The 24,678-nt window shown below is 42.1% G+C and overlaps 1 protein-coding gene across 2 annotated transcripts in view; it reads left to right on the top strand.

Annotated features, from left to right (window-relative positions):
- PARP4 (poly(ADP-ribose) polymerase family member 4) overlaps positions 1-24,678 on the top strand; it is a 103,202-nt gene that overhangs the window by 15,994 nt on the left and 62,530 nt on the right. For both annotated transcript variants that reach the window (XM_053564069.1, XM_053564068.1), the window contains exons 6-15: positions 364-477; positions 3,699-3,848; positions 4,720-4,857; positions 6,547-6,720; positions 11,158-11,318; positions 14,772-14,909; positions 16,584-16,679; positions 20,858-21,041; positions 21,248-21,404; positions 23,465-23,589. In XM_053564069.1, the coding sequence (XP_053420044.1) occupies positions 364-477; positions 3,699-3,848; positions 4,720-4,857; positions 6,547-6,720; positions 11,158-11,318; positions 14,772-14,909; positions 16,584-16,679; positions 20,858-21,041; positions 21,248-21,404; positions 23,465-23,589 (1,437 nt within the window). The remainder of the gene's footprint in view (positions 1-363; positions 478-3,698; positions 3,849-4,719; positions 4,858-6,546; positions 6,721-11,157; positions 11,319-14,771; positions 14,910-16,583; positions 16,680-20,857; positions 21,042-21,247; positions 21,405-23,464; positions 23,590-24,678) is intronic.

Raw genomic sequence — 24,678 nt, 5'->3', positions numbered from 1 at the left:
TCTTGGGCTTGAACAACCTTCTGCCTCAGCCTCCTGAGTAGCTGGGACTACAGGTATCACCCTCAGCTAATTTTTCTATTTTTTGTAGAGACAGGATCTTGCTCTTGCTCAGGCTGGTCTCAAACTCCAAAGCTCAAGCATTCCACCCACTTTGGCCTCTCAGAGTGCTAGGATTATAGGCATGAGACATTGTGTCCAGCCATGATTTAAATTTTCTTCTTGATACTTTTCTATATTTTCTATATTATTACTTTAATGTGTTGAGAACACGTATTACTTTATAATTATAATCAACTCATCCAAATGGCATGCATGGTTTGTTATTTCCCTGTGCAGCTTCTAAAAGCACATCCTATTTTCCAGGTGGGGGAGAACGGAGCACAAGAAACTGTGGTGGTGGAGCTGCAGTGCTTCCAGGACCCAGGGGACTGTCCTTTTCTGATATCCTCACACTTTCTCCTAGCCGATGGCATACAGGTAATGCTGATTATATTGACTCCTGTGTTTATCTACCCTGTTCATGACTAGTTTTCTTTTTTTTTTTTTGTAGAGACAGAGTCTCACTTTATGGCCCTCGGTAGAGTGCCATGGCCTCACACAGCTCACAGCAACCTCCAACTCCTGGGCTTAAGCGATTCTCTTGCCTCAGCCTCCCGAGTAGCTGGGACTACAGGCGCCCACCACAACGCCCGGCTATTTTTTGGTTGCAGTTTGGCCGGGGCCGGGTTTGAACCCGCCACCCTCGGTATATGGGGCCGGCGCCTTACTGTCTGAGCCACAGGCGCCGCCCCATGACTAGTTTTCTTAAAATTGGTCAGTGAGCCAGGCAGCCTGCTAAATGTTTTCTTCTTACTTGGTATCTTAGCTTGAGCTGCCTTATCAATTGTCATAACCTGGGGACTTAAACAGCAGACATTTACTTCTCACAGTACTAAAGGCTGAAAGTCCAAGATCAAGGTGTGGCAGGGTTGATTTCTTTGAGGCCTCTCTCCTTGGCTTGCAGACATTCTTGCTGCATAGGTATCTCTATCCTGATCTCCTCTTGTAAGTGCACCAGTCATCTTGGATCAGAGCCCACCCTTATGACCTCATTTAACTTAATTAATTACCTCTTTAAATGCTCAGTCTCCAAATATAGTCCCATTTTCAGGGGTCAGGACTTGAACATATGCATTTTGTGGGGCACAGTTCATCCCATAACACCCAGCAAAGTGGAAATGTATCTTCTTTCAAAGTATGGGAGACAAGGACCTTGTCTCCTGAATAGAGCACACAGGGTCCTGCCAGAGGAGAATATTCCCTGAGTTCAGGGCATAGAGGATTCCTGCTCTCCTGTTCCACATCAGTTACAGGATGTTTTCCTAACATGTACAACTCTAAAAGCCATCTGTTAACACACTTCATTAAGTGACTGCCATGTAGCAAGCAACTTACCAGGGCTAGGACCCAAAGATAAAAAGATGCTTAACATCCTGAGAAGTCACCTTCTGTAAAGAAGCAACACATTCATCATTGCTAGTCAGTGTGACAGTTCCAATCCTGAAATGTGTATGTAGCATCCAGGGATTATGGTCACAGAGCCTGGGGGAGGGGAGAGTGAGAGAAGGAATGGCAAAGGAAGCTTTGCAGAGGCCATAACCTTTGCCATAGGTCAGTGTCCAATCAAGAGCACATTTACAACCTAAAATGATCAACAAATAGAAATGGATTCAGAATTAATGCCTGAAGTTCAAATAAAATGCTGTAACACCTATGAGGGTGCCATCTCAACTAGATAGGCAGACTTACAGATGTGCCATGGCCAGGAAACACAGTTACTGTCCACATGGGCTCCAGAAGCATGTCACTTTGCCCCCACATGGGACATCAGCTTAGGTGTAAGGGAAGGAGACTCACATCAGGTGGTTAAGAGATCCACCAGGCTTGAAATTCCTACACCCATAGGAATTCACATTTCTTGTAACATTGGCCTAGGTTCCAGATGCCCTTACAGGATGTACCCAATTATGTGTCATGGCTCTCAAAGAAGCCCAGAGCTCAGGTTTCCCACCATTGAACTCTCAGTCCTAATGCAGTTTATTAATGAGAAGACACTATTACCTAAGCAATTACGCTGACATGGCAGCTCACAAAGCTAGAACAAAGCTAGAATATCAATCCAAGGTTGAAGTGTTGAAGAAGTGTTGAAGTTTGTTAACCTTGTACCCAGAAAATGTATACAGCAGTCCCCAAGTTACAAACATCTGACTGACATACGACTTGGCACTTAACCACTAGAAGCTATTATAGGTAATAGGTAAATGTACCTATTCCAAGTTATATCCTGATTCAACTTAAGAACAAATCTACAGAACCTATGGTGTTCGTAACCCAGGGACTACCAATACTGTATTTTGTGGAGGATTTAGTTGTTTGGATACAGAAAAAGCAAAAATCATGTTGAAAATCATAATAGGAGATGTCATAATTTTTTTCTTCATTGAAAAAGAAAACTGTGATGCTGCGTAGGCCATCTATTTCTTCATGGAGCCTTCCTCCCTTAGAAAGCCTGAGCCTGAGAACTTTTCTTGGGTGAGCCTGGTTTGTGGAGAAGAGAAGCCTGTCCACTTTTATAGAAGTTATCCTCACTCAACCATCCAGAAAAGAGGTATTCTGAAGAAGATGATTTTCCAGCTTGCCTTTCTCCTTAACTAGATCATTTCGAGGGACACCTTTCAAAATTATGTTAAACTCTACCCTTTTAAATAAGTGACTCAACATACACTTCTTTATTCCAAATTTCAGAGGTGTCCTTCAGCCACACCTGGGAGGCAGCTGGTCCATGTCCCGAGTAGTGAAACTTCCCCAGTGCACCACACACCCCCAAAGCACAACATTCTCCCATATTATCTAGGGTTAATGTTAAGATAACAGGAGCAGAGATTTCCAAGAGCAGAAAATGCCACATCCATAGGCAGTTTGGTATGAGGAAGGAATTTGTGCCTCTCCAAAGGCTCCTTGCTCTGGGCCTTCAACAACATTGTTGCACAACCTAATGGCTTTCCTGCCTTTCTCCCGGCTGGAAGCTATTGATTTGCTTTGAGTGTATGTCTGTCTCTAACCATACCTCCTTTCTAAGGTATTTTTTCTTTTCTTCTCTGATTTGTTTTTTCTCATTTCCAAAAAAGCCAAAAAGCCAGATTTTAAAGCTACTTAAATGGCTGTAAAGTGAGAGTCTACAGGTGTCCTCTAACTGCGGCCTGCTGGCCACATGAAGCAGTGTGATTGTATTTGTTCCTGTTTTGTTTTTTTACTTAAAAATAAGATACGTGCAGTGTGCATAGGAATTTGTTCATAGTTTTTATTTTTAAACTATAGTCCAGCCCTCCAACGGTCTGAGAGACAGTGAATTGGCCCCCTGTAAAAAGTTTGAGAACGCCTGGATACCCTCTGAATGAACTTTTGTGTGACTCTGGATGAATCAAATAGGTTTTTTCCATCTGTTGTACCTTCTCAAGCTTTCCCCCTCATACCTCTAGGTTTTAGACTATTTTGTAGAGAACTGAAAATTTAAGTAATGTTTGAAAAAACTAGTTTTAAACTCCTTCATGGCAGGGACCTAATTAATGCTTTACTTATGTCCAGTACATAGTAGGTATTCAATAAAGACAGATATGTAAATAATCACCTATTCTTTTGCTGTATACTATAATTCACAGACTAGAAGACAGTTCACTGTAAAGAAAAATTCAGAGGATGCAAGTGAATACTACGAAAATTATATCAAAGAGCTGAAGAAACAAGGATTTCTACTAAGAGAACATTTTACACCTGAAGCAACCCAATTAGCATCTGAAAAATTGCAAGCAGTAAGATTGATTTTATAAATGTTGTGTGTTTTTTATTTTTATATTATTTATTTATTTATTTTTTCTCGAGACAGAGTCTTACTCTGTTGCTCTGAGTAGAGTACAATGGCATCAGCCTAGCTCACAGCAACCTCAAACTCCTGGGCTCAAGAGATCCTCCTGCCTCAGAGTCCTCAGTAGCCGAGACTACAGGTGCCCACCACAACACCTGGTACTTTTTCTATTTTTAGTAGAGATGGGGGTCTTGCTTTTGCTCAGGCTAGTCTCGAACTCCTGAGATCATGCAATCCACCTACCTCCACCTCCCGGGTTATTTTGTGTTTCTGATTGAATATTTTTAATGGAAATATTTTTGCTATTACAAATGAAAACTGGCAGGGAAAGCAGAGGAGTTAAGAGGAAAGGTGAACTGCAGAAAGCCGTGGGAGCTAAGTCAGGAATGGGTTCCAGGGCAACCCACAGATTATTTCAATAGTCGACAGACCTTTTTTGGGTTTTGAAAGATTTCATTACATGCCTCCTTCATGAGGGGCACCCACTCTCTTTGGAAGTACTCTAAACTTTCTCTTTATTCTTCCTAAATAAAATATCTCTTTGTTACCCTGAAAAAAAAACAAAAGATTTCATTACCATCTAGGCCAGGAGTACTTAAATCTGACTGCATGTGTGTTTAAAACAGTGAAAGAAAAGGGCAAGAGGAGGGATCAAATGGGAAGAAAGGTGGGAGGGAGTTAGAAGAGTGTGCAGTGGGGCTGGTAGTGGGCATGGAGAGCCCAGCACAGAGAATTCAGTTACCTGGCTATCGTTAATTGTTTCTTCTCACACCTCTGATGAATTTGTGTGGCATTTCTTTGTTATTTTGTTGTTGCAGCTGCTTTTAGAGGAGGTCATAGATTCAAGTTCTGTGAGCTGCGAGGTCAGCGATTTGGTGGAGCTGATCTGGGCTGAAGCCCTCGGCCACCTGGACCACATACTCCTCAAACCAGTGAACAGCATCAGCCTCAACGATGTGAGTCAAACGTGTTGTTGGAATGGAACATAACAATCTGCTTCCTGGTGTATTAGCTTAAATAATATTTACATTTGTGTGGTGATCCGATTGCTCTGGGATTCATTCCTGACCGTTCTTTCCTTGTACCCTGAAGAAAGGGAACACTAAGTACACTAAAGAGAACATATATTTCTGAGAAAACTAGACATCTCATCTATAAAATGTCAGCCCTGGCTCATGCCTGTAATCCCAACACTCTGGGAAGCCAATATGGGTGGATCACTTGGGCTCAGGACTTGGAGACCAGCCTGAGTAAGAGTGAGACCCCATTTCTACTAAAAATAGAAAAACTATCCTGGTATGGTGCCTGATACCCAGCTACTTGAGAGGCTGCAGCAGGAGAATCACTTGAACACAGCAGTTTGAGGTTCTGTTGAACTATGATGCCATAGCAGCCTAGCCTGGGCAACAGAGGCAGACTCTGTCTCAAAAATAAATAAATAAAAATAAAATAAGATAAAATGTTAGCCCTGAGGAGCTAATCAAAGGTAGGCTTCTGGTGCTGGCTAATTAAGAAGCCTGACCCTCTAGGGCAGAAGGTTTGTAGGAAGCCTGAGGGAGAGGGGCAATCTTAGTCTTCAGTTAGAGGCCCAGACCCTAAGCCAATTCATAGTGACTTCACAGTCTTCTACTGTCTTACTATGTTAGGAAAAGCAGGCATGCTTCTAGCCCACCAGAAAATGCTCTTCTCTTCTTAATTATGTATAATTGCAGTTGAAAGAGCAAATAAAAGAAGGTATCCCCAGGTGGCGCCTGTGGCTCAGTGGGTGGGGCACCGGCCCCATATACTGAGGGTGGCGAGTTCAAACCCGGCCCCAGTCAAACTGCAATAAAAAAAAATAGCTGGGTGTTATGGCAGGCGCCTGTAGTCCCAGCTACCCAGGAGGCTGAGGCAAGAGAATCGCCTAAGCCCAGGAATTGGAGGTTGCTGTGAGCTGTGTGACGCTACTACACTCTACGAAGGGCGATAAAATAAGACTCTGTCTTGGGCAGCACCTGTGGCTCAAAGGAGTAGGGTGCCAGCCCCATAGGCTGGAGGTGGTGGGTTCAAACCCAGCCCTGGCCAAAAAAAAAACCTGCAAAAAAAATAAATAAGACTCTGTGTCTAGGAAAAAAAAAAAAAAAAGAAGAATATATCCCCAATGGTGCAACTTGTGCAACTGTATTGTCATAGGAAAATAGTATAGACAATTTTCCTCCATGGAATTAAACTAACTTATCTCAGAGAGCAAAAGGTTTCTTGGGATAGTCCATGAAGTGCTGGTGTAATCAGAAACACATTCAGGAGCTTTTTGCTCCTGGTTTGATTCTGACATCTTTCTATATTTCTCTTTGTAAAAAGCAAGTCTCCCAGAGTTGTGTGAGTGTTCCTCTTTCTGTGTACATGTATATGTATGTATACATGTCCACATGTATATAGAAATATAAGACTCTGATTCTTGCCTCTAGTTAAACCAAGACCAGTTTTGGAAGAATCCATAAAAATTATTACAGCTGAGATCTGCATTTGCTTTGTGGTAACTGTGAAGTAGAAAACAGTTGCAACATGTCCAGCGATTATTTTAGATATTTTTTTGTATACTCTCCTTTACTTCTATGATTATTAAGATTTTACTTTAATAAGCACATATGATCTTGTGTTTAAAGGTGAGCAAGGCAGAGGGAATTCTCCTTCTAGTAAAGGCAGCACTGAAAAATGGAGAGACAGCAGAGCAGTTGAAGAAGACAATGGCTGAGTTCTACAGATTGATACCTCACAAAGGTTCAACACTTGAAGACGTTAACCTGGAACTGTTGACTAAGAAAGAGGACCTGTGCCAGGTAAACTTCTGAAATACAGAACTCAAGGCCAGGTGTAGTGGCTCACACCTATAATCCTAGAACTCTGGGAGGCCGAGGCAGGTGGATTGCTTGAACTCAGGAGTTTGAAACCACCCTGAGCAAGAGCAGGACCCGGTCTTTAAAAAAAATAGGCAGGCCTTGTAGTGCTACTTGGGAAGCTGAGATAAGAGAATCACTTGAGCCTAAGAGTTTGAGGTTGCTGTGAGCTTTGGTGCCATGGCACTTTAGTGAGGGCCACAAAGTAAGACTCTGTCTCAAAAGTAAACAAACAAAAAGTATTAGAATTCAATTTAAAATATGCCTGGGGTGGGGTCTTTAAAAATCTGATGAATAATATAATACTAAATTACAAAAGTCTCCAGATTTGTGCTCAAACATAAATTATTTTACCATTTCATAATGCTCTGGATCCATACATAAGTTATTTAAATCATATTCCCATATGTGACTGTGTTGGCATAGTGCTACAAATGCAGAACTATGTTTTGAATTGCTACATTGTAAAATAATTTTCCAGACCCTGAGTTTAGTTGGGATTCTTTCTGCAAAAGAAATAGAAAACTGCAACTGAGTTAAATAATGAGGACATTTGTGACCCTACACTGTAAGAAGGCCAGCTATGGGCTGATTGCTGTCCCAGGGCACCCTGTGACTTAGTTAACCAGAATTATGGTCAGGGTCCCAGCCTCTTTCCATCTCTCTGTACTTCCTGTAAATTGGTGCTCTGCTCTCAGCACAGCCCCCATGATCAACTTAAGGCGGCAGTAGTTCATAACATCCTGTTGGAGTATTTCTTTGTGTGTCACATAGAAAGACCCCAGCAGACTCATATTTCTTTGGTGAAAATTAAGTTATGTGCACAATCTTAAGCCAGTCACTGATGAGGAGTTACTGTGGCTGCTCAGAAACAGTCCAGCTCCCGGCTTGCTGCAGGGGAAGGAGTGGGGCTCAGTTAGCAAAGAGAAAAGGAGATAGAAACCTTGCCTTGGATGAGGCTGAAGTCCCTCACTCTCTGGGTCTGAATCATCCCATCTGCTCTTGGAGGGTCTGAGACAAGATCAGAGATCTACAACCTAGACCAGGGGTCCTCAAACTGCGGCCCGCGGGCCACATGAGGCAGTGTGATTGTATTTGTTCCCGTTTTGTTTTTTTACTTCAAAATAAGATATGTGCAGTATGCATAGGAATTTGTTCATAGTTTTTTGTTTTTTTTTTTTAAACTATAGTCTGGCCCTCCAACGGTCTGAGGGACAGTGAACTGGCCCCCTGTTTAAAAAGTTTGAGGACCCCTGATAGGCTCAGAACAGTGACTAATGTCTATAATCCTAGCACTCTGGGAGGCCAAGCTTAACTCCCTTGAGCTTAGAAGTTGGAGACCAGCCTGAGGAAGAGCGAGACCCTGTCTCTACTAAAAATAGAACAAACTAGCCAGAGGTCATGGTGGGTGCTTGTAGTCCTAGCTACTCAGAAGGCTGAAGCAAGAGGATAACTTGATCTCAAGAGTTTGGGGTTGCTATGAGCTACGATAACACCACGGCACTCTACCCAGGATGACAGAGTGAAATTCTGTCTCAAAAAATAAAACCCAAAAAACATAACCTAGACTTTAGAGGAGTTCATGTATATGAAATGTTGTGCATTTGGGAGAAATGATAGCTCTGGACAGATTCCCAGAGAGGCCAGGAATCCAAAATAAGGGAAGGACCTATAAATGAGAAGATGAGAGACCTTTCCAAATTTAAAATTTTATTATTTCCCTAACAGTAAACATAAGGAATTTTAGTCATCAGTTTTTCTAAGAAGAAACATGTCATGCCCACCCAAATACATTTTAATAAAATTTATATTTTGAATAAATAATACAATACCTGATTCAAAAACCGAAATTATATTTTAAAAATGTACTCAGAGAAATCTCTGTTCTACCCTGTCCCCTCCATTCCACTCCCATCCTCCACTCCAACATGGAACCATTTTTTTTTTTTTTTTTTGTAGAGACAGAGTCTCACTTTATGGCCCTCGGTAGAGTGCCGTGGCATCACACAGCTCATGCAACCTCCAACTCCTGGGCTTAGGCGATTCTCCTGCCTCAGCCTCCCGAGTAGCTGGGACTACAGGCACCCGCCACAACGCCCGGCTAAAAGTCAGAGTTTTCACTTTCTTTTTTTTTTTTGTGGTTTTTGGCCAGGGCTGGGTTTGAACCCGTCACCTCTGGCATATGGGGCTGGTGCCCTACCCCTTTGAGCCACAGGCACCACCCACATGGAACCATTTTTATTTGTTTCTTTTCATCTTTGCAGTTTCTTTATATGTGTATGTATATGTATATACACATATATGTAATTATGCATGAATTCTTCTCATTTTTACGTAACTAGACTATCTTTGCTGTCCTGCAGCTTGTTTTTCTCCACGTATATCCTACACATGGAGATCATCCTCATTCTCGTATCCCACTGTGGGGATATGCCATATTGTGTGGATATACCTTCCTGCTGGGCATTTGGATTATTGCTGGATTCGCCACAACAAACAGTGCTGTGGTGAATAACCTCGTATATTTGTCATTCCATCCGTGAACGGGAGTATCTCTGGGAAAGAGTCCCAGAATTAGAAGTGCTGGCTTAAATAATAGATATTGCCTCATTCCCTCCTAAGCATTGTGCAGTTTTGCCCTCCTGCTATCAAAGGAGAGTTTCCATTTCCCTTCATCTCTCTAAGAGCATGTTGACGAATTCTCAGACTTTTACCAATCTTAGGGATGAGAAATGGCCCCTCAGTATAAGGCTGAGCACCTTCCCCATGACAAAGGGCCATTTGTTTCTTCTGTGAACTGTCTATTCATGTCCTTTGCCCCTTTTTCTTATGAGTGTTGCTATTTTCCTTCATGAGTTTTAAAAGCTCTTTTTTTTTTTTTTTGCAGTTTCTGGCCGGGGCTGGGTTTGAACCCGCCACCTTTGGCATACGGGGCCGGCTCCCCACTTCTTTGAGTCACAGGTGCCGCCCTAAAAGCTCTTCTTATATTAGGAGACTTAGTCTGAGATATGAGTTGCAACTATTTTCCCTCATTTGCCTTTTTACTTTGCTTATGGTAAATTATTTTTGTGGGTGGTAGTAGTGGTTGACTTGTTTTGTTTCTACCCTACAGAGGTGTTCTGCTTTTATGTAGGAAAATGCATCAGTCTTTTATTTTATGGCTCATGGGTTTGAGTTAGGGTTACAAAGGCCCTCATCATGCTATGGTCATAAAGATTCGTGGAAGCAGGGCGGTGCCTGTGACTCAGTAGGTGGGGCACCAGCCCCATGTTCCAAGGGTGACGAGTTCAGACCCAGCCCCGGCCAAACTGCAACGGAAAAGTGGCCGGGTGTTGTGGCGGGTGCCTGTGGTCCCATCTGCTTGGGAGGCTGGGGCGGGAGAATTACCTAAGCCTAGCAGTTGGAGCTGTGAGCTGTGTGATGCCGTGGCACTCTACCGAGGGCGATAAAGTGAGACTCTGTCTCTACAATAAAAAATAAAAAAAGATTCATGGAAGCAGAATGGTCTATGCCCCCTCCACACAGAGAGGCTAACGCAATAAGCCCACAGACTAAGCATAATCCACATTACCTAAGGCTGCGGTCCCCTCCTTCAAGCTTCAGGGCCTGGGAATAGATGAAGGGATGCTTGGTTTCTCTCTCAGGGAAGGGACTCATGTTTTATTCATCTTTGTATCTTTCCAACTAAAAGAAGATCTCTGTACCAAGCACATGTAATGAATTTCTTAATCAGAATTGGACTTGGGCTTTCATGATCCTGAGATCTCGTTCATTCACCATCCCTTCCCACACTGCAGGATCTCAAACGATCTAACTTTTCACCCACCTCTGCACCACAAGGATAATTAAGACCTCCCTCAGTGTTGTAGTGAGGATGAAATGAATACTGTATCTGGAAACATGTTATTAACAGTAGCATGCTATACTAAAGCACACTAGTATCATGATTGTGTATTGTATATCCAAGAGGCAACTGTATTAACTTTTTTTTTTGTAGAGATCTGAGTCTCACTTTATGGCCCTCGTTAGAGTGCCATGGCATCACACAGCTCACAGCAACTCCTGGGCTTAAACGATTCTCTTGCCTCAGCCTCCCGAGTAGCTGGGACTACAGGCGCCCGCCACAACACCCAGCTATTTTTTGGTTGCAGTTCAGCCGGGGCCGGGTTTGAACCCACCACCCTCGGTATATGGGGCCGGCTCCCTACCGACTGAACCACAGGTGCCACCCAACTGTATTAACTTTAATACACAGCTAATAGCAAACGTTGATCAAAAGCTTTAGAGAAGAAACTGATTCTTTCAATCTTTTTGAGAATGTATTAATATTAATTTTGATATATGGTGATTGTAACATCTGTGTATCATTTTCATCTATAGCTAATCAGAGACATGGTTAATGTCTGTGAAACTAACTTGTCCAAATCCAACCCACCATCACTTGCCAAGTATCAGGCTTTAAGATGCAAAATTGAGCATGTTGAACAGAATACTGAAGAATTTTTTAGGGTTAAAAAAGAAGTTTTGCAGAATAATCACAGGTAAGCATAAAGGAAGTATCTCAGGTTCTGTTATATGATGTATTACTTTTTAAGATTCTGTTAAAGACCTGATTAATAATTACCTAGATAATTTAATCCTCAGCAACAAGATACAGTGGTGATGATGTGTAACAAATTATTTTGTTCTGTTTTTAATAGCCTGGGGCAGAATTCTGTGTTGGAAGACATTCCCTGTAATTCCACTCTGATTTCAAGGTTACCTAATTTTGTTGAGGGTTAAATGTGGGAATTTTAAATCAAAACATGTTCAAGTTTGCATTTGAAGGATACTACAGAAGAAAATCCACTTAAACTAAGATCTAAAGATGCAGGAATATGTGTATAGCATTTTCTAAAATGGCGACTCAGGGTGGCGCCTGTGGCTCAGTGAGTAGGGTGCCGGCTCCATATACCAAGGGTGGCAGGTTCAAACTCGCCCCCAGCCAAACTGCAACAAAAAATAGCCAGGAGTCATGGCAGGTGCCTGTAGTCCCAGCTACTCGGGAGGCTGAGGAAAGAGAATCATCTACGTCTAAGAGCTGGAGGTTGCTGTGAGCTGTGACGCCACAGCACTCTACCGAGGGGGACAGAGTAAAACTCTGTCTCTAAAATGGCTACTCAGTGGCATGAACAACTTTACTTGAAAACACATCAAGAGATTTCACATCCCTAAATACCAGCTATGCTGGCACCTCCACTTACTGTGTGTACCTACAGTCTTGTGCTGATGTGCATTCGACAGTAAGAGCAAATATAATGGATTGACCTGCTCAGATTAAGCCCTCACCGGGTGTCAGTACCTCTGAAAGTCACCTTGGCTGGGTCGAAATCCACCTCTGAGTTTCAGAAACTCACATTCTTGCTTGTTTGAAGATGGGACGGACTCCTGTTGAGCTGGTCATTAATTCCACCACAGTACTCCTCCCGGAGGTCTTTCTCCTGGGCTTTTCTGACATCTCAGATCTCCTTATCAAGGGCTGGGTTTCCCCTGCATCAGCCTAGCACACCCCTTAGAACCACCAGTGGTGTGCGTAGCTCCAGGCACCAGCTTATGAAAGCTAATTGTCAAAGTTTTAGAGCTTTTGTGAACGGGTTGCTAAAATATGGATAGCTTGAAATCAGCCACAGTGGGGGAATTTGCACCATGAAAATCAGCAAATGCTGCAAATCAGGGTTGCGTGGAGTTTAACCTTACCAGCAGCATTAATAGCTAACACGTGTTTTATGTCTTATATGCTGTATTCTTAAAATCAGGTAAGCTGGAAAAAAGAAACTGTTACCAAGAAAAGCATAAGGAAGAGAAAATATATTTGCTGTTCATTCAGTGGAAATGGATTATTATAAAAGTTTTCACATTGCGTAGGCTGAGCAGGGGGAGGAAGAGGAGAGGCTGGTCTCGTCTCAGGGGTGGCAGAAGCAGAAGAAAATCCAAGTATAGCTCATACGTGGACTCACATAGTTCAAACCATGTTGTTTAAAGGTCAGCTATATTAAATATCACTGAATTGTACACATAATATTTTTATGTTAAGTAAATTGCACTTTAATTTTTTTAAAAATACCTTTTGTTGGCTCAGCGCCTATAGCCCAGTGGCTAGGGTGCCAGCCACATACACTGGAGCTGGCAGGTTGGAACCCAGCGTGGGCCTGCCAAACAACGACAACAGAAACAAAAAAATAGCCGGGCCTTGTGGTGGATGCCTGTAGTCCCAGCTACTTGGGAGGCTGAGGCAAGAGAATCACTTAAGCCCAAGAGTTTGAGGTTGCTGTGAGCTGTGACACCACAGTACTCTACCAAGGGCAACATAGTGAGACTGTCTCAAAAAAAAAAAAAAAATACATTTTGTTAAGGTGGATTTAAAAAAACCAATGTGATACCTCCTTCAGATTTTGTTTGTATATATAATCATATTTTTTTATTTCTTTTGATTTGACTTTTGACTCTCCCCTACGTGACTTCTGGGACTTAAGACTTTGATGACAATGAGGGTGGAACTGGGAGGGAAATAGGTGGACTTCTCCAGGGAAGATGGAAGGAAGAGCTGTGTCAAGTCCTGGGGAGGGGAAGCTACAAATCAGCCAACTAATGATACCCCAGCAAACCTTTGGAGAACCCCCTGCCCCTTCAAGTACTTGAGTTTACGCAACAAAACTGGGCCTCTCCCTAGGGGATACATTCTGCTTCTGCGAAAAACTAGATTTTCTCCATTTCATTTCACTAATAATTATTTCTTCAATTAATTTTTTTCTAGTTATAAAATTCATGTTACTTGATGCAATATTGGAAAATATTTAAAACTATGAGGAAAATTAAAAACCACTGAAAATCTCACCACATGGCAATAACCTAGACATAAGATAGCCACTGTCGGCATTTTGGTGTAGAACATAACCAAGACCGAATTATTATTCTCCTTCTCTTCAGCCAGGGCTGTGTTGGGAAGCTAGCTCTCTGAAATGAAAGTCCTAATTTGTAATATTTGCTTATTTCTGCAGAGTAAATATTCCCACTATAGCTATTGTCAATGTGCCAACAGACACCACTGAGCATGCAGTTGGGAAGGCCTGCACAATAGGCTCCCGTTCAGCACTGTTCCTCAGCAGCACCTGTCTCTTCAAAGCCGCCACTACTATGGCCACCCCTTCCTCTCCCAATACTGTTTTGTCATCCCTTGGCTTCCTGCCATTCACTCTGCAGCTCTCTTTAGTCCAGATCATGTTATCCTGTCTACTCTGCCTTAATGACATCTTTCCTGATGTTCTTTTCCACTCCCCTCCCATCCAACCCACTTTGCCACAAAAACCAGTTAGGTCTTAAAATGTACTGTATTGGTTCACATTCCAATAAATGTCACCTCCTAAAATAGCCCTTCCTTGACTGCCCCGTCCTCTGAACCTGGTTGGTTTCCTTAGTAGCACTTGAAATAATGTATTTGATAACTTCTTAATATTTGTATCATTAATAACCTCTGTGAAGCCAGAGACCAGTTTATTTCTAGTACCTGGCAGAATATTCATTTAGCACAGATGGTTCTTTGTATGAATGAATGAACCCTTTTAATCTGTTGGCACATATTTATTAAGTTCCATTTCCTGTTTATGACAATAGATTGAATGAGCTCATTCATTCATTCAAATGTGTGAATGAAACTATATCTACTATGTATTATATGTTTGACAAAATTTGAGATCATACTATGAATAAAGTTTTATAACCTACTTAACATTTTGTATTTTACTGTGTTGAATATCTTTATTTATTTTTTAACAATATAATCATTTAAGAGCAGCATAGCATTTCCAAGATATGTTTTGTTGTAATTCGTTGAATCAGTTCCTTGATAATGGACATTTGGATTGTTTCAGGATTTCTTCTGCTAATGATGATTTTTTTGTTGTTGTTGTTTTGCTTCCAATTAAGTAATCTCAAGGTTTTTCTTCCAATTCTTATAGTAAAAGTCAACTGGATATCTTGAAGATATTTAGAGTTGGCAGAGTGAATGAAACAACAGAATTTTTGAGCACCCTTGGCAATGTGAGGCCCTTGCTGCATGGCTCTTCAGTACGAAATATTGTAGGAATCCTGTCTCGGTAAGAGTGGGCCATCTTTGTTTTTCAAAAATTTCAGCCTCACAAATGTGAAGTGTTTTACTTTTTTCCCCTGCTTTTTTCTATATTTCATGAGTCTTTTCAGTTACAATCAGCCAGCTTATGGCATTCTAGAGAAAATGACACACTAATTACATACTTTAAATATGTAATTTAAATTATGGATTTCTTATTTTTAATGTGTAGTACATGAGTATGAATAGCTTTTTGAAAACTGTATCATATGATGAAAACAGATTCTGTGTTTCATGAATCTTCACATGATCTAATTTAGCAATAGTACAATGCTTAAAGAGAAAGGTCTAGAAATTAAGAGTCCTAGACAGTGTGAGTTATTTATTCAAAATATGCCTCTTAATTTTCTGTTTGTTTTGAATAATTGCCTTATATTAGGGCAGAAACTGAGGTCACAAAGATGGGAAAAATATGATTAAGTTAACTACTTTATGTACTGAAAAAAAAGCTTAAAAGAAATCTATAAGATCCTTCTGATGCCGGGAGAGGTGGCTCACACCTGTAATCCTAGCACTCTGGGAGGCTGAGGTGAATTGCTTGAGCTCACAAGTTCGAGACCAGCCTGAGCAAAAGCGAGACCCTGGGGCAGCGCCTGTGGCTCAGTCCGTAGGGCGCCGGCCCCATATGCCGAGGGTGGCGGGTTCAAACCCGGCCCCAGCCGAACTGCAACCAAAAAATGGCTGGGCGTTGTGGCGGGCGCCTGTAGTCCCAGCTGCTCAGGAGGCTGAGGCAAGAGAATTGCTTGGGCCCAGGAGTTGGAGTTTGCTGTGAGCTGTGTGATGCCATGGCACTCTACTGAGGGCCATAAAGTGAGACTCTGTCTCTACAAAAAAAAAGCAAGACCCTGTGTCTACTAAAAATAGAAAAACTGAAGCAAGAGGATCGCTTGAGCCCGAGGTGGAGGTTGCTGTGAGCTATGACACCACAGTGACAGCTTGAGACTGTCTCAAAAAAAAAAAAAAGAAAGAAAGAAAAAAATTCTGAAAAAGAAGAGTAATAATGGCATATTAACCAATCAGACATTAAAACATTAAATAAACACAATGAACTAAAAATCATAGAAGATATAGGATATAATGAAAGTAGCTTTTAGCTCTATGGAAGGTGGTTTCTTCAATACTATATATAGAAATAAGTGGGTAACCCCCTGGAAAAAATATAAAGTTAATAATATAACTCCTCCTCTGTGCACCAGCACCTCAGTTTGGAGGCTGCAGAAGATGAGACTGGCAGACCAGGGCTACTCACAGTGGCACTGAGAAACTGGCCCCAGTGTGTTATTTATTGTTATTATTATTATTATTATTATTATTTTTACAGATAGGGTCTCCCTCTTCCACCCAGGCTGGAGTGCAGTGGTGTCATCACAGCTCACTCTAACCTCAGACTCCTGGGCTCAAGCTATCCTTCTGCCTCACCTTCTTAAAGTGCTAGGATTAGAAGTGTGAGCCACTGTGCTGAACCTCAGCTTGTGATGTTTTCATGGCACCCAGAGCTTCTCTGGGGCATTACCTTAAAATGCATTTTTCTTTGCATGCTATGCTTTTTTTTAAATGGCACCTACCTCTGCTAGAATTATAAAGCTATAATAAAAGATTCCTTATATTCCAGTTTATCATTAAAATTCCCTTTTCTTTTTAGAGGATTGCTTTTACCCAAAGTAGTTGAAGATCGTGGTGTGAAAAGAACAGATATTGGAAATCTTGGGAGTGGGATTTATTTCAGTGATTCACTCAGGTATGTTCTATCCTCAATCAAGGAATCATTCATTACTCAATACTTGCTCTGTGTTTTCCTCTGTCTTTGCATGGTAAGGGAGTTTCTCACATTGAAAAAATCATTGAAAACAGCCAGTTTTCTGAGTATGCTATAGAAGCATGTCCTTAGTGGAAAATATCAGGGGAAATTACATTTGAAATCATCTTAGTGATTTTTACATATAAGTTCTCACCGAATCTTTACAACATCTTTGTGAGCTAAGTCCCGTCATTGTCCCCAGATCACAGATGAGGGGAGGGGAGGTCACACAGCTAAATAGGACACAGGGAGCACTCAACTGTCCAATCTCTGTCCAAAGACACTTCCTACAGCTCAGGAGCCCTCCTCTAAACAGTCTGTCTATTGTATGTGACCTTGCTATGCCTGTAATACTCTTTGACCTTCAGTATCTTGTTAATATTTGAGTCTTCCCTCATACAAGTCATACTATATTGAGTGTTCACCTGTGCTAGGTACCAGGTGAGGGGCTATCTGTAATCGTCTGTCACCCTCACTGTTAGTATTGTGACATCATTTTATGAAAGGAAACAGACTTGGGAGGTTATATAACCTGCCTAGGTTTCAGGGATGGGTAAAGGATGGAGGCTGGGTTCAGGAGCAGGACAAAGGATAATTATCCAGGATATTTAAAGAGTTCTACAAATAGGGCGGTGTCTGTGGCTCAAAGGAGTAGGGCACCGGCCCCATATGCTGGAGGTGGTGGGTTCAAACCCAGCCCTGGCCAAAAACTGCAAAAAAAAAAAAAAGAGTTCTATAAATAATAAGGAAAAGATGAAAATTCCTATAAGCAAATGGGGGGAAAATGTGAATGGAAACTAAATAGAAGAGGAAACATAAATGGACAATAATGTCTGAAAAAAATAGTAATTATGACCATACAAATTAAACCATAATGAGATACCATTTCACCCTAGTAGAGTCACAAAAATAAAAAATAAGTTTAACATCTTTAAACTCTTTAACAGTGGTAAGAGTAGGAATTGATAAATCCTTTAACAAAAGTGTTGGCATCCTCTAATATAGCTCTGGCCAAGGAGGAAGCAGTGGTTCTCAGTCCTGCCTGCCCTGGGGGTAGTGGGGGTGCTGTTAAAACACCACCGATGCTGGTTTTACCCCACACCAGCTAATTGGAGGCTTGGCGATCAATAGCTTTTAAGCTCCCTGAGTGATTGCAGTGCACAGCCAGGATTGGGAATCACTGCCTAGGAAAAGCTCTAGCACACGTGTACCAGGAGACATGTACAGGGTGACTGAGAATGCTGCAGTCACAGGACATGGGAAATGATGCCAGCATTTGTCAGCAGCAGGATGGATTCATAAATTTTGGTGGAGTCCTGCATGGAGTCCTACACTGTGTATGTCAAATGGATGAGTCTTAGGAAGATAGTAGAATAAAAATTACTATTAATACATAATTCTATATACAAACAAAGTTCAAAAACAAGTAAAACTACACCTTGTTGGCCAGCGTGGTGGCTCACACCTGTAATCTTAGCACTCTGGAAGGCTGAGGCAGGTGGATTGCTGGAGCTCACGAGTTTGAGACTAGCCTGAGCAAGAGCAGGACCTGGTCTCTACTAAAAATAGAAAAACTGAGGCAAGAGGATCGCTTGAGCCTGAGTTGAGGTTGCTGTGAGCTATGATGTCACAGCACTCTACCCAGAGCAATAGCTTGAGACTCTGTCTCAAAAACTAAAATTAAAAAAAAAAAAAAAAACTATACATGGTTGGGCGGCGCCTGTGGCTCAGTTGGTAGGGCGCCGGGCCCCATATACCGAGGGTGGTGGGTTCAAACCCAGCCCCGGCCAAAAAATAGCCGGGCATTGTGGCGGGCGCCTGTAGTTCCAGCTACTCGGGAGGCTGAGGCAAGAGAATCGCTTAAGCCCAGGAGTTGGAGGTTGCTGTGAGCTGTGTGAGGCCACGGCACTCTACCGAGGGCCATAAAGTGAGACTCTGTCTCTACAAAAAAAAAAAAAAAAAACTATACATGGTTGATGGACACATACACACATTGTTTTGTGTAAATACTATAAAAGATGGAAAATAAACAAAACTCAAGAAGTGATCAGATTAGCTCTGGAAAGGAAAGCAGGTAATGCCATCAGGGAGTGTAGTAATACTGGGGGTGTCTTAGCTCTAGGCAGTAGCTATGTGGGTGTTTGTCTTATTGTTATTATTTAAACACTTACCATATAAATGTTCTTTCCTGTGTACAAAATAATTCAAATTAAAAATTGTTTATATGTTATAATATTTTTAAAAAATAGATGGGCATTCAGTTTTAAGAAAATTGAAGTCCCTAGCTGGGTCTTGTGGCAGGCACTTATAGTCCCAACTATTCCTGAGGCTGAGGGCTGAGGCAGGAGGATGGCTTGAGCCCAGAAGTTTGAGGTTGCTGTGAGGTAGGCTAATACCACAGCACACTCTAGCCTGGGCAACAGAGCTAGACCCTGTCTCAAGGAAATAAAAAAAAAAAAAAAGGAAAGGAAGTTCTCAGTGACTTCCAGTAGCATGACTTTAGGGTAGCGGCATGAATTTAGCCAAATTGCAGTGGATTGAAGAGGGTCAGTAAATGAGCAAGACCCCTCTGCCAAGCATGATGAGAGAGGAAGGAGGTAGACAGAGGAGCTCCCGGACCAAGTCCAGCGTGGGCTTAGTGATGAGAATGGACACATGCTTATAAGTTGCAGGAAAGAGCCCTCAGAAAGGAGAGGGATACAGAAGGAATGGGAGGCTGATTTTTTTTTCTAAGTATAAGTTTTAGGGGGTGGAACAAAGAAGGGTCCTATGGCAACACTTTTACATTTTGGATTTGACTCTTTTTTTTTTTTGGCTGGGGCTGGGTTTGAACCAGCCACCTCTGGCACCGGCCCCACCCCTTTGAGCCACAGGCGCCACCCTTGGATTTGACCTTTAAAAGAAACTAGAGGTGTGTCCAAAGATGAATCTGATCCTATGCTCCTAATAGCAAAAGTTGCTTTATTAAAGTTGCTGATTCCCAAAAGAAAAGTAAAATGTCTCTCATTTAGGCATCATTTGGAATTTTTACTTCGCGGTTTCAGGAGCCTTTGTGGGAATACGATGTTCATCTGTCCTTTTTACCCGTTCTCACTCACTTGATATTTGAAAACACCAATCTCTTTCTGAGCTTTAGTGCGGAGAATGAAATTACTGCTTCCTGACTAATAAGGTGCAGATTGTTTTCTTCTATTTTACCATGCTGGTTTTTATGACAGCAAAATGTACGTATCTTAGTAGCTAATAAGGATTTGGGGCAACAATAGAATTCATCTGCCTCTGGGAACAAAGTGCTTTGAGCACTGCCTGACACAACGCAAGGGCAATGTACCTGTTTGTTACATAAAAATTTTTATGTAAATAAGTGCTTAATAAAGTTCCAAATTGAATCTTGGACCAGGTGTGGTGGCTCAGGCCTGTAATCCCAGCACTCTGGGAGGCTAAGGGTCAAGCACTCTGCTAGAGCTTAGGAGTTCAGAACTAGCTTGAGCAAGAGCAAGACCCTGTCTGTACTAAAAATAGAAAACTAGCCGAGCATTGTGGTAGCTAGTTGGGAGGCTGAGGCAAGAGGATCACTTGGGCCCAGGAGTTAGAAGTTGCTAACTTCATAGTGAACTATGATGTCATGGCACTCTACCTTGGGCAACAGAGTGAGACTCTGTCTCAAAAAAATAAAAAATAAAAAAATACAGTTGGGCATGGTGGAAGCCAAAGTGGGTGGATTGCCTGAGCTCAGGAGTTTAAGACCAACCTGAGTAAGAGCAAGACCTTGTCTCTAGTAAAAACAGAAAAACTAGCCAGGCATTGTGGGGGGGCACCTATAGTCCCAGTTATCCGGGAGGCTGAGACAAGAGAATCACACAAACCCAGGAGTTTGAGGTTGCTGTGAGCTATGATACCATGGCACTCTACCCAGGGTGACAGAATGAGCCTCTGTCTCAAGACAGAAAGAAAAGGAAGGGAAGAGAAAGGAAGGGAAGGGAAGGGGGAAGAAAGAAAGAAAACTTGGAATGGTCTACCAAGGAAGTCTTTTCAACTATATTTCTATCTATGCAATAAAATGTCATTAACAGGTATCTGTGAGTTATAAACATATGCTTATTTCCTCTGACACACAGCACAAGTATTAAATACTCACACCCAGGAGAGACAGATGGCACCAGACTTCTGGTCGTCTGTGATGTAGCTCTCGGAAAGTGTATGGACTTATACAAGAAGGACTTTTCCTTAACTGATGCACCCCCAGGCTATGACAGTGTGCATGGAGTTTCAGGAACTGCCTCTGTCACTACAGACTTTGAGGTATTTTTTTTTTTTTTTTTAATCAAGAAACAGGCAAAGAGGATTCTGCATGTCCAAAGAACAGCCTCCTGCTTTCACTAAATATGCTGAAGTTTCAATAATTACTGTACATCTATTTCTAAATTAGCAAACATGCTTTTATGAGAATATCTACTAACAAAGCTTTTTGTTGTTTTTAATCACCTATTAATTTCTCTTTGCTCTAGGATGATGAATTTGTTGTCTATAAAACCAGTCAGGTTAAAATGAAATATATTATTAAATTTTGCATGGCTGGAGATCAAATAAAGGACTTTCATCCTCCTGATAATACTGAATCAGAGGAATACAGTCCTGAGTTTAATGATTTTTTGAAGGTTGAAGGTAGGCCAATTCTCTTGAATACTGTTTTATGTGATTATATGTATAGAACTCAACTGTTACGTTTTCAGTGGAATTTATGTTCATTTTTGGTAACTATGTCTATGACCTCATACATAAATGTTTCATTTCCTTTTTAATTTTGTGTCATATAAAACCAGGGTGTTCACAGGGGTCGGGAACCTACAGTCTCAAGGCCACAAGTGTCCTCCAGATCCCCAAGTGCAGCCCCTCAATTATATGCAAACTTCACAGAGCAAATCCCTTTATGAAAAGGATTTATTCTTCTTGGTGGACTATTATTTTTGTTTAAAAAAGAAAACCAAAGGATTTGTTCTGTACAATTTGGATTCAGTCAAAAGAGTTCAGTCACGGATCCAGAAGGCCACCTGTGGCCCCACGGCTGCAGGTTTCCCTCCCCTATCATTTTAAGATGTCAGAGTACAGAAGGTCTAATGGGCTAGTTGGAGTGGATAGCTCACCCAGCTGTAGAGTCAGGAAACCCAAGAGGTGTGAGTGTCACCTTGCCACCTCATCGGCTCTACAATCTTTTTTACTTTTTTTTTTTTTTTGAGACAGAGACTCGAGCTGTCACCCTAGACTGCTGTAATGTCATAACTCACAGCAACCTCCAACTTGGGTTCAAGCGATCCTCTTGCCTCAGTTTTTCTATTTTTAGTAGAGATAGTGTCTCGCTTTTTGCTCAGACTAGTCTCGAACTTGTGAGCTCAAGCAATCCACCCACCTCAGCCTCCCAGAGTGCAAGGATTACATGCATGAGCCTCCGTGCCCAGCCGACTCTACAATCTTACACAAACAATAAGACACCTGAACTTCATCTTCTCTCAGGTGGAATGTGAACAATATTGACCTGGTGCTCTTCCCTTTGAGATCTATGAAATTGAGATATGTAGCTTATATGTTAGCAGTAGTAGCACAAGTATATGAAGGTCATGGCTCAGAAAATCATGAGCCTAAGCTGCTACGATAGGAGTTAATAGGACTGGAGAAACATACTAATGTTTTTTACTGTGATCGAATTATTTTTTATTTATTTATTATTTTTTTGAGATAGTCTCATTTTGTTGCCCTTGGTAGAGTGCCGTGGCATCAGCTCACAGTAATCTTCAACTCCTGGGCTCAAGTGATCCTCTTGCCTCAGCCTCTCAAGTAGGTGGGACTACAGGCGCCCGCCACAAAGCCCGGCCTGTTTTTAGAGACAGGGTCTTGCTCTTGCTCAGGCTGGTCTCGAACTCCTGGGCTCAAGCAATCTACCTACTTTGGCCTCCCAGTGTGCTAGGGTTATAGGTATGAGCCACCATGCCCAACCCTGAATTGTTTTTTATAAGAAATGTGTGAGCTAATGTGTGTTCAAGGAGATGATTCTATTTTTTTCTGCTGGGAGTTATTATCTGGGAAAACAGTTTGTATTTATATAATTAACCGTGTCTGTGTTTTTGTGCCACTTAGTGTAGGATGTGAACATTTTTCAATGAGCTGTAGGAGTTGAATTTAATCTTCCTTGGATTGAAAACCCAAGCAGTTTCATATTGTTCCAAAATGTTTTTGTGGCACAATAAATAATAGTGACTGTTACTATTACAAGCCAGGAAACAGATAGCTAGATTAGAGTTTCAGCTGTACTTCCTGAGGTAGTCTTAAGACCTCTGTGCATTTGTTTGTATGTTTAAATGTTTGTCTTTCAAGTGATAGCATAAGTTTATGTTTTTTTTTTTTTGGCCAGGGTTGGATTTGAACTCGTTATCTCTGGTGTATGGGGCCAGCGCCCTACTCCTTTGAGCCATAGGCACCGCCCATAAGTTTGTTTTTAAGATAATGCCTCAGAGCCTCTAAAGAGGCAGAGTATCTGTGAGATTGCACCCTTCATTCTTCTCATGTGGGTTCACTTTTCAGAATTGGCTATGAAAGATTATAAAATACTATGTGTCCATATTTCCTAAAATATAATATATGAAGAGATGGAGAAGGAATAAAGACCAGGATAATAAAAGGGACCGTCAGGGATGGTTTGAAAAGCTAACTGTAACATTTTAAACATGTAGATTACCAGTTACCAGATGCCAAGCCTTCCAGTGACCTCAAGGCAGGCCTTCAGGATCTATCTGGGAGTTTGGTTCCTCTTGAGGATGTTCACATCAAGGGGCGAATAATAGACTTTGTAGCCCAGGTATGTTCTTTGTAGTTTCATGGTACTTAAATTAAATGAGTGTAAATCATAAGTGAGAATTTGATTGCAGGTATATGAACTAAAGATTATATGCATTTCTAAAATTCACATATTCATCATATATTCACTGAGCACTGTATGCCAGGGACTTTTCTAGGCATACAGCAGCAAATAGCACACAAGCTCTGCCTTGAGGACTGTGCAGTGGAAGGGGGCAGGTGATGACTGTGGTAAATGAGTAAAACACACGTTAGGTGAGGACAGGTGCTAACGTACAAAGAAGGGAGGGGCTGTAGCCTATGAGTAGGATGGCTGAGAAGGTGACAGATGTGTGCATCCCTGAAAGCAGTGGGGTTTAACCATGTGGACAGCAGGAGCCACTCATTCCAAGCAGAAGGAACAGCATACGCAAAGGCCCTGAGGTAGGAGCCTGATGTGGTCAGGGGACACCAGGGAGGTCACTGTGGCTACAGCAGAATGGAAAAGGGGACAGTGGAAGGGGACTGGGTCAGGGAGGTGAGGGAGTCTTTTACCAGGACACAGGAGGCATGTGGAAGATATTTGGCAGAGAAGCAATGTGATCAGACCTATGTTTTAACGGCTCATTTTGGACACCATGTGGATAATGCTCAGAAGAGGACCAGGTAGGAGATATCTTAGGTCAAGATGTCTTGTCCTTGAAAAACCAGCTGTCTGAACAATGAATGCTCTCAGGAGCAGCACCTGCAAGGCAATAAGGGAGGTAGGCCCTGGCAATGGAGATGTTGAACTGTGACGCAGTACAGCCAAGTCCTCAGGTAACCTTAGGGGCAGCACTGGGCCAGGGTGGCCCTTCTGAGATGTTCTGGATGGAGGCAAGAGGGCTGGACTTTTTTCCCCCAGTCCCTGTATGTGGGTTGGGGAAAACTCAGTGAGCAACTACCAGCTTCCCCACTTCAACAAGAGCAAATCTGACCTCCCCTTCAGACACTGTTTGAAGTCATGAGCCCAGATTAAATCACCAAGCGTGAGCATAGAGAAGAGAGAAAGCAACATGGGGAGGTTGGGGAAGAGGCTGGAGCAGCCCCGGGGGCAGAGGTGGGGGTGGGG

The sequence above is a fragment of the Nycticebus coucang genome, chromosome 15, assembly GCF_027406575.1.
Source record: "Nycticebus coucang isolate mNycCou1 chromosome 15, mNycCou1.pri, whole genome shotgun sequence".
Taxonomy (NCBI): Eukaryota; Metazoa; Chordata; class Mammalia; order Primates; family Lorisidae; genus Nycticebus; species Nycticebus coucang.
The sequence above is the reverse complement of the archived record's forward strand: the minus strand, read 5'-3'. Positions and strand labels throughout refer to the sequence as shown.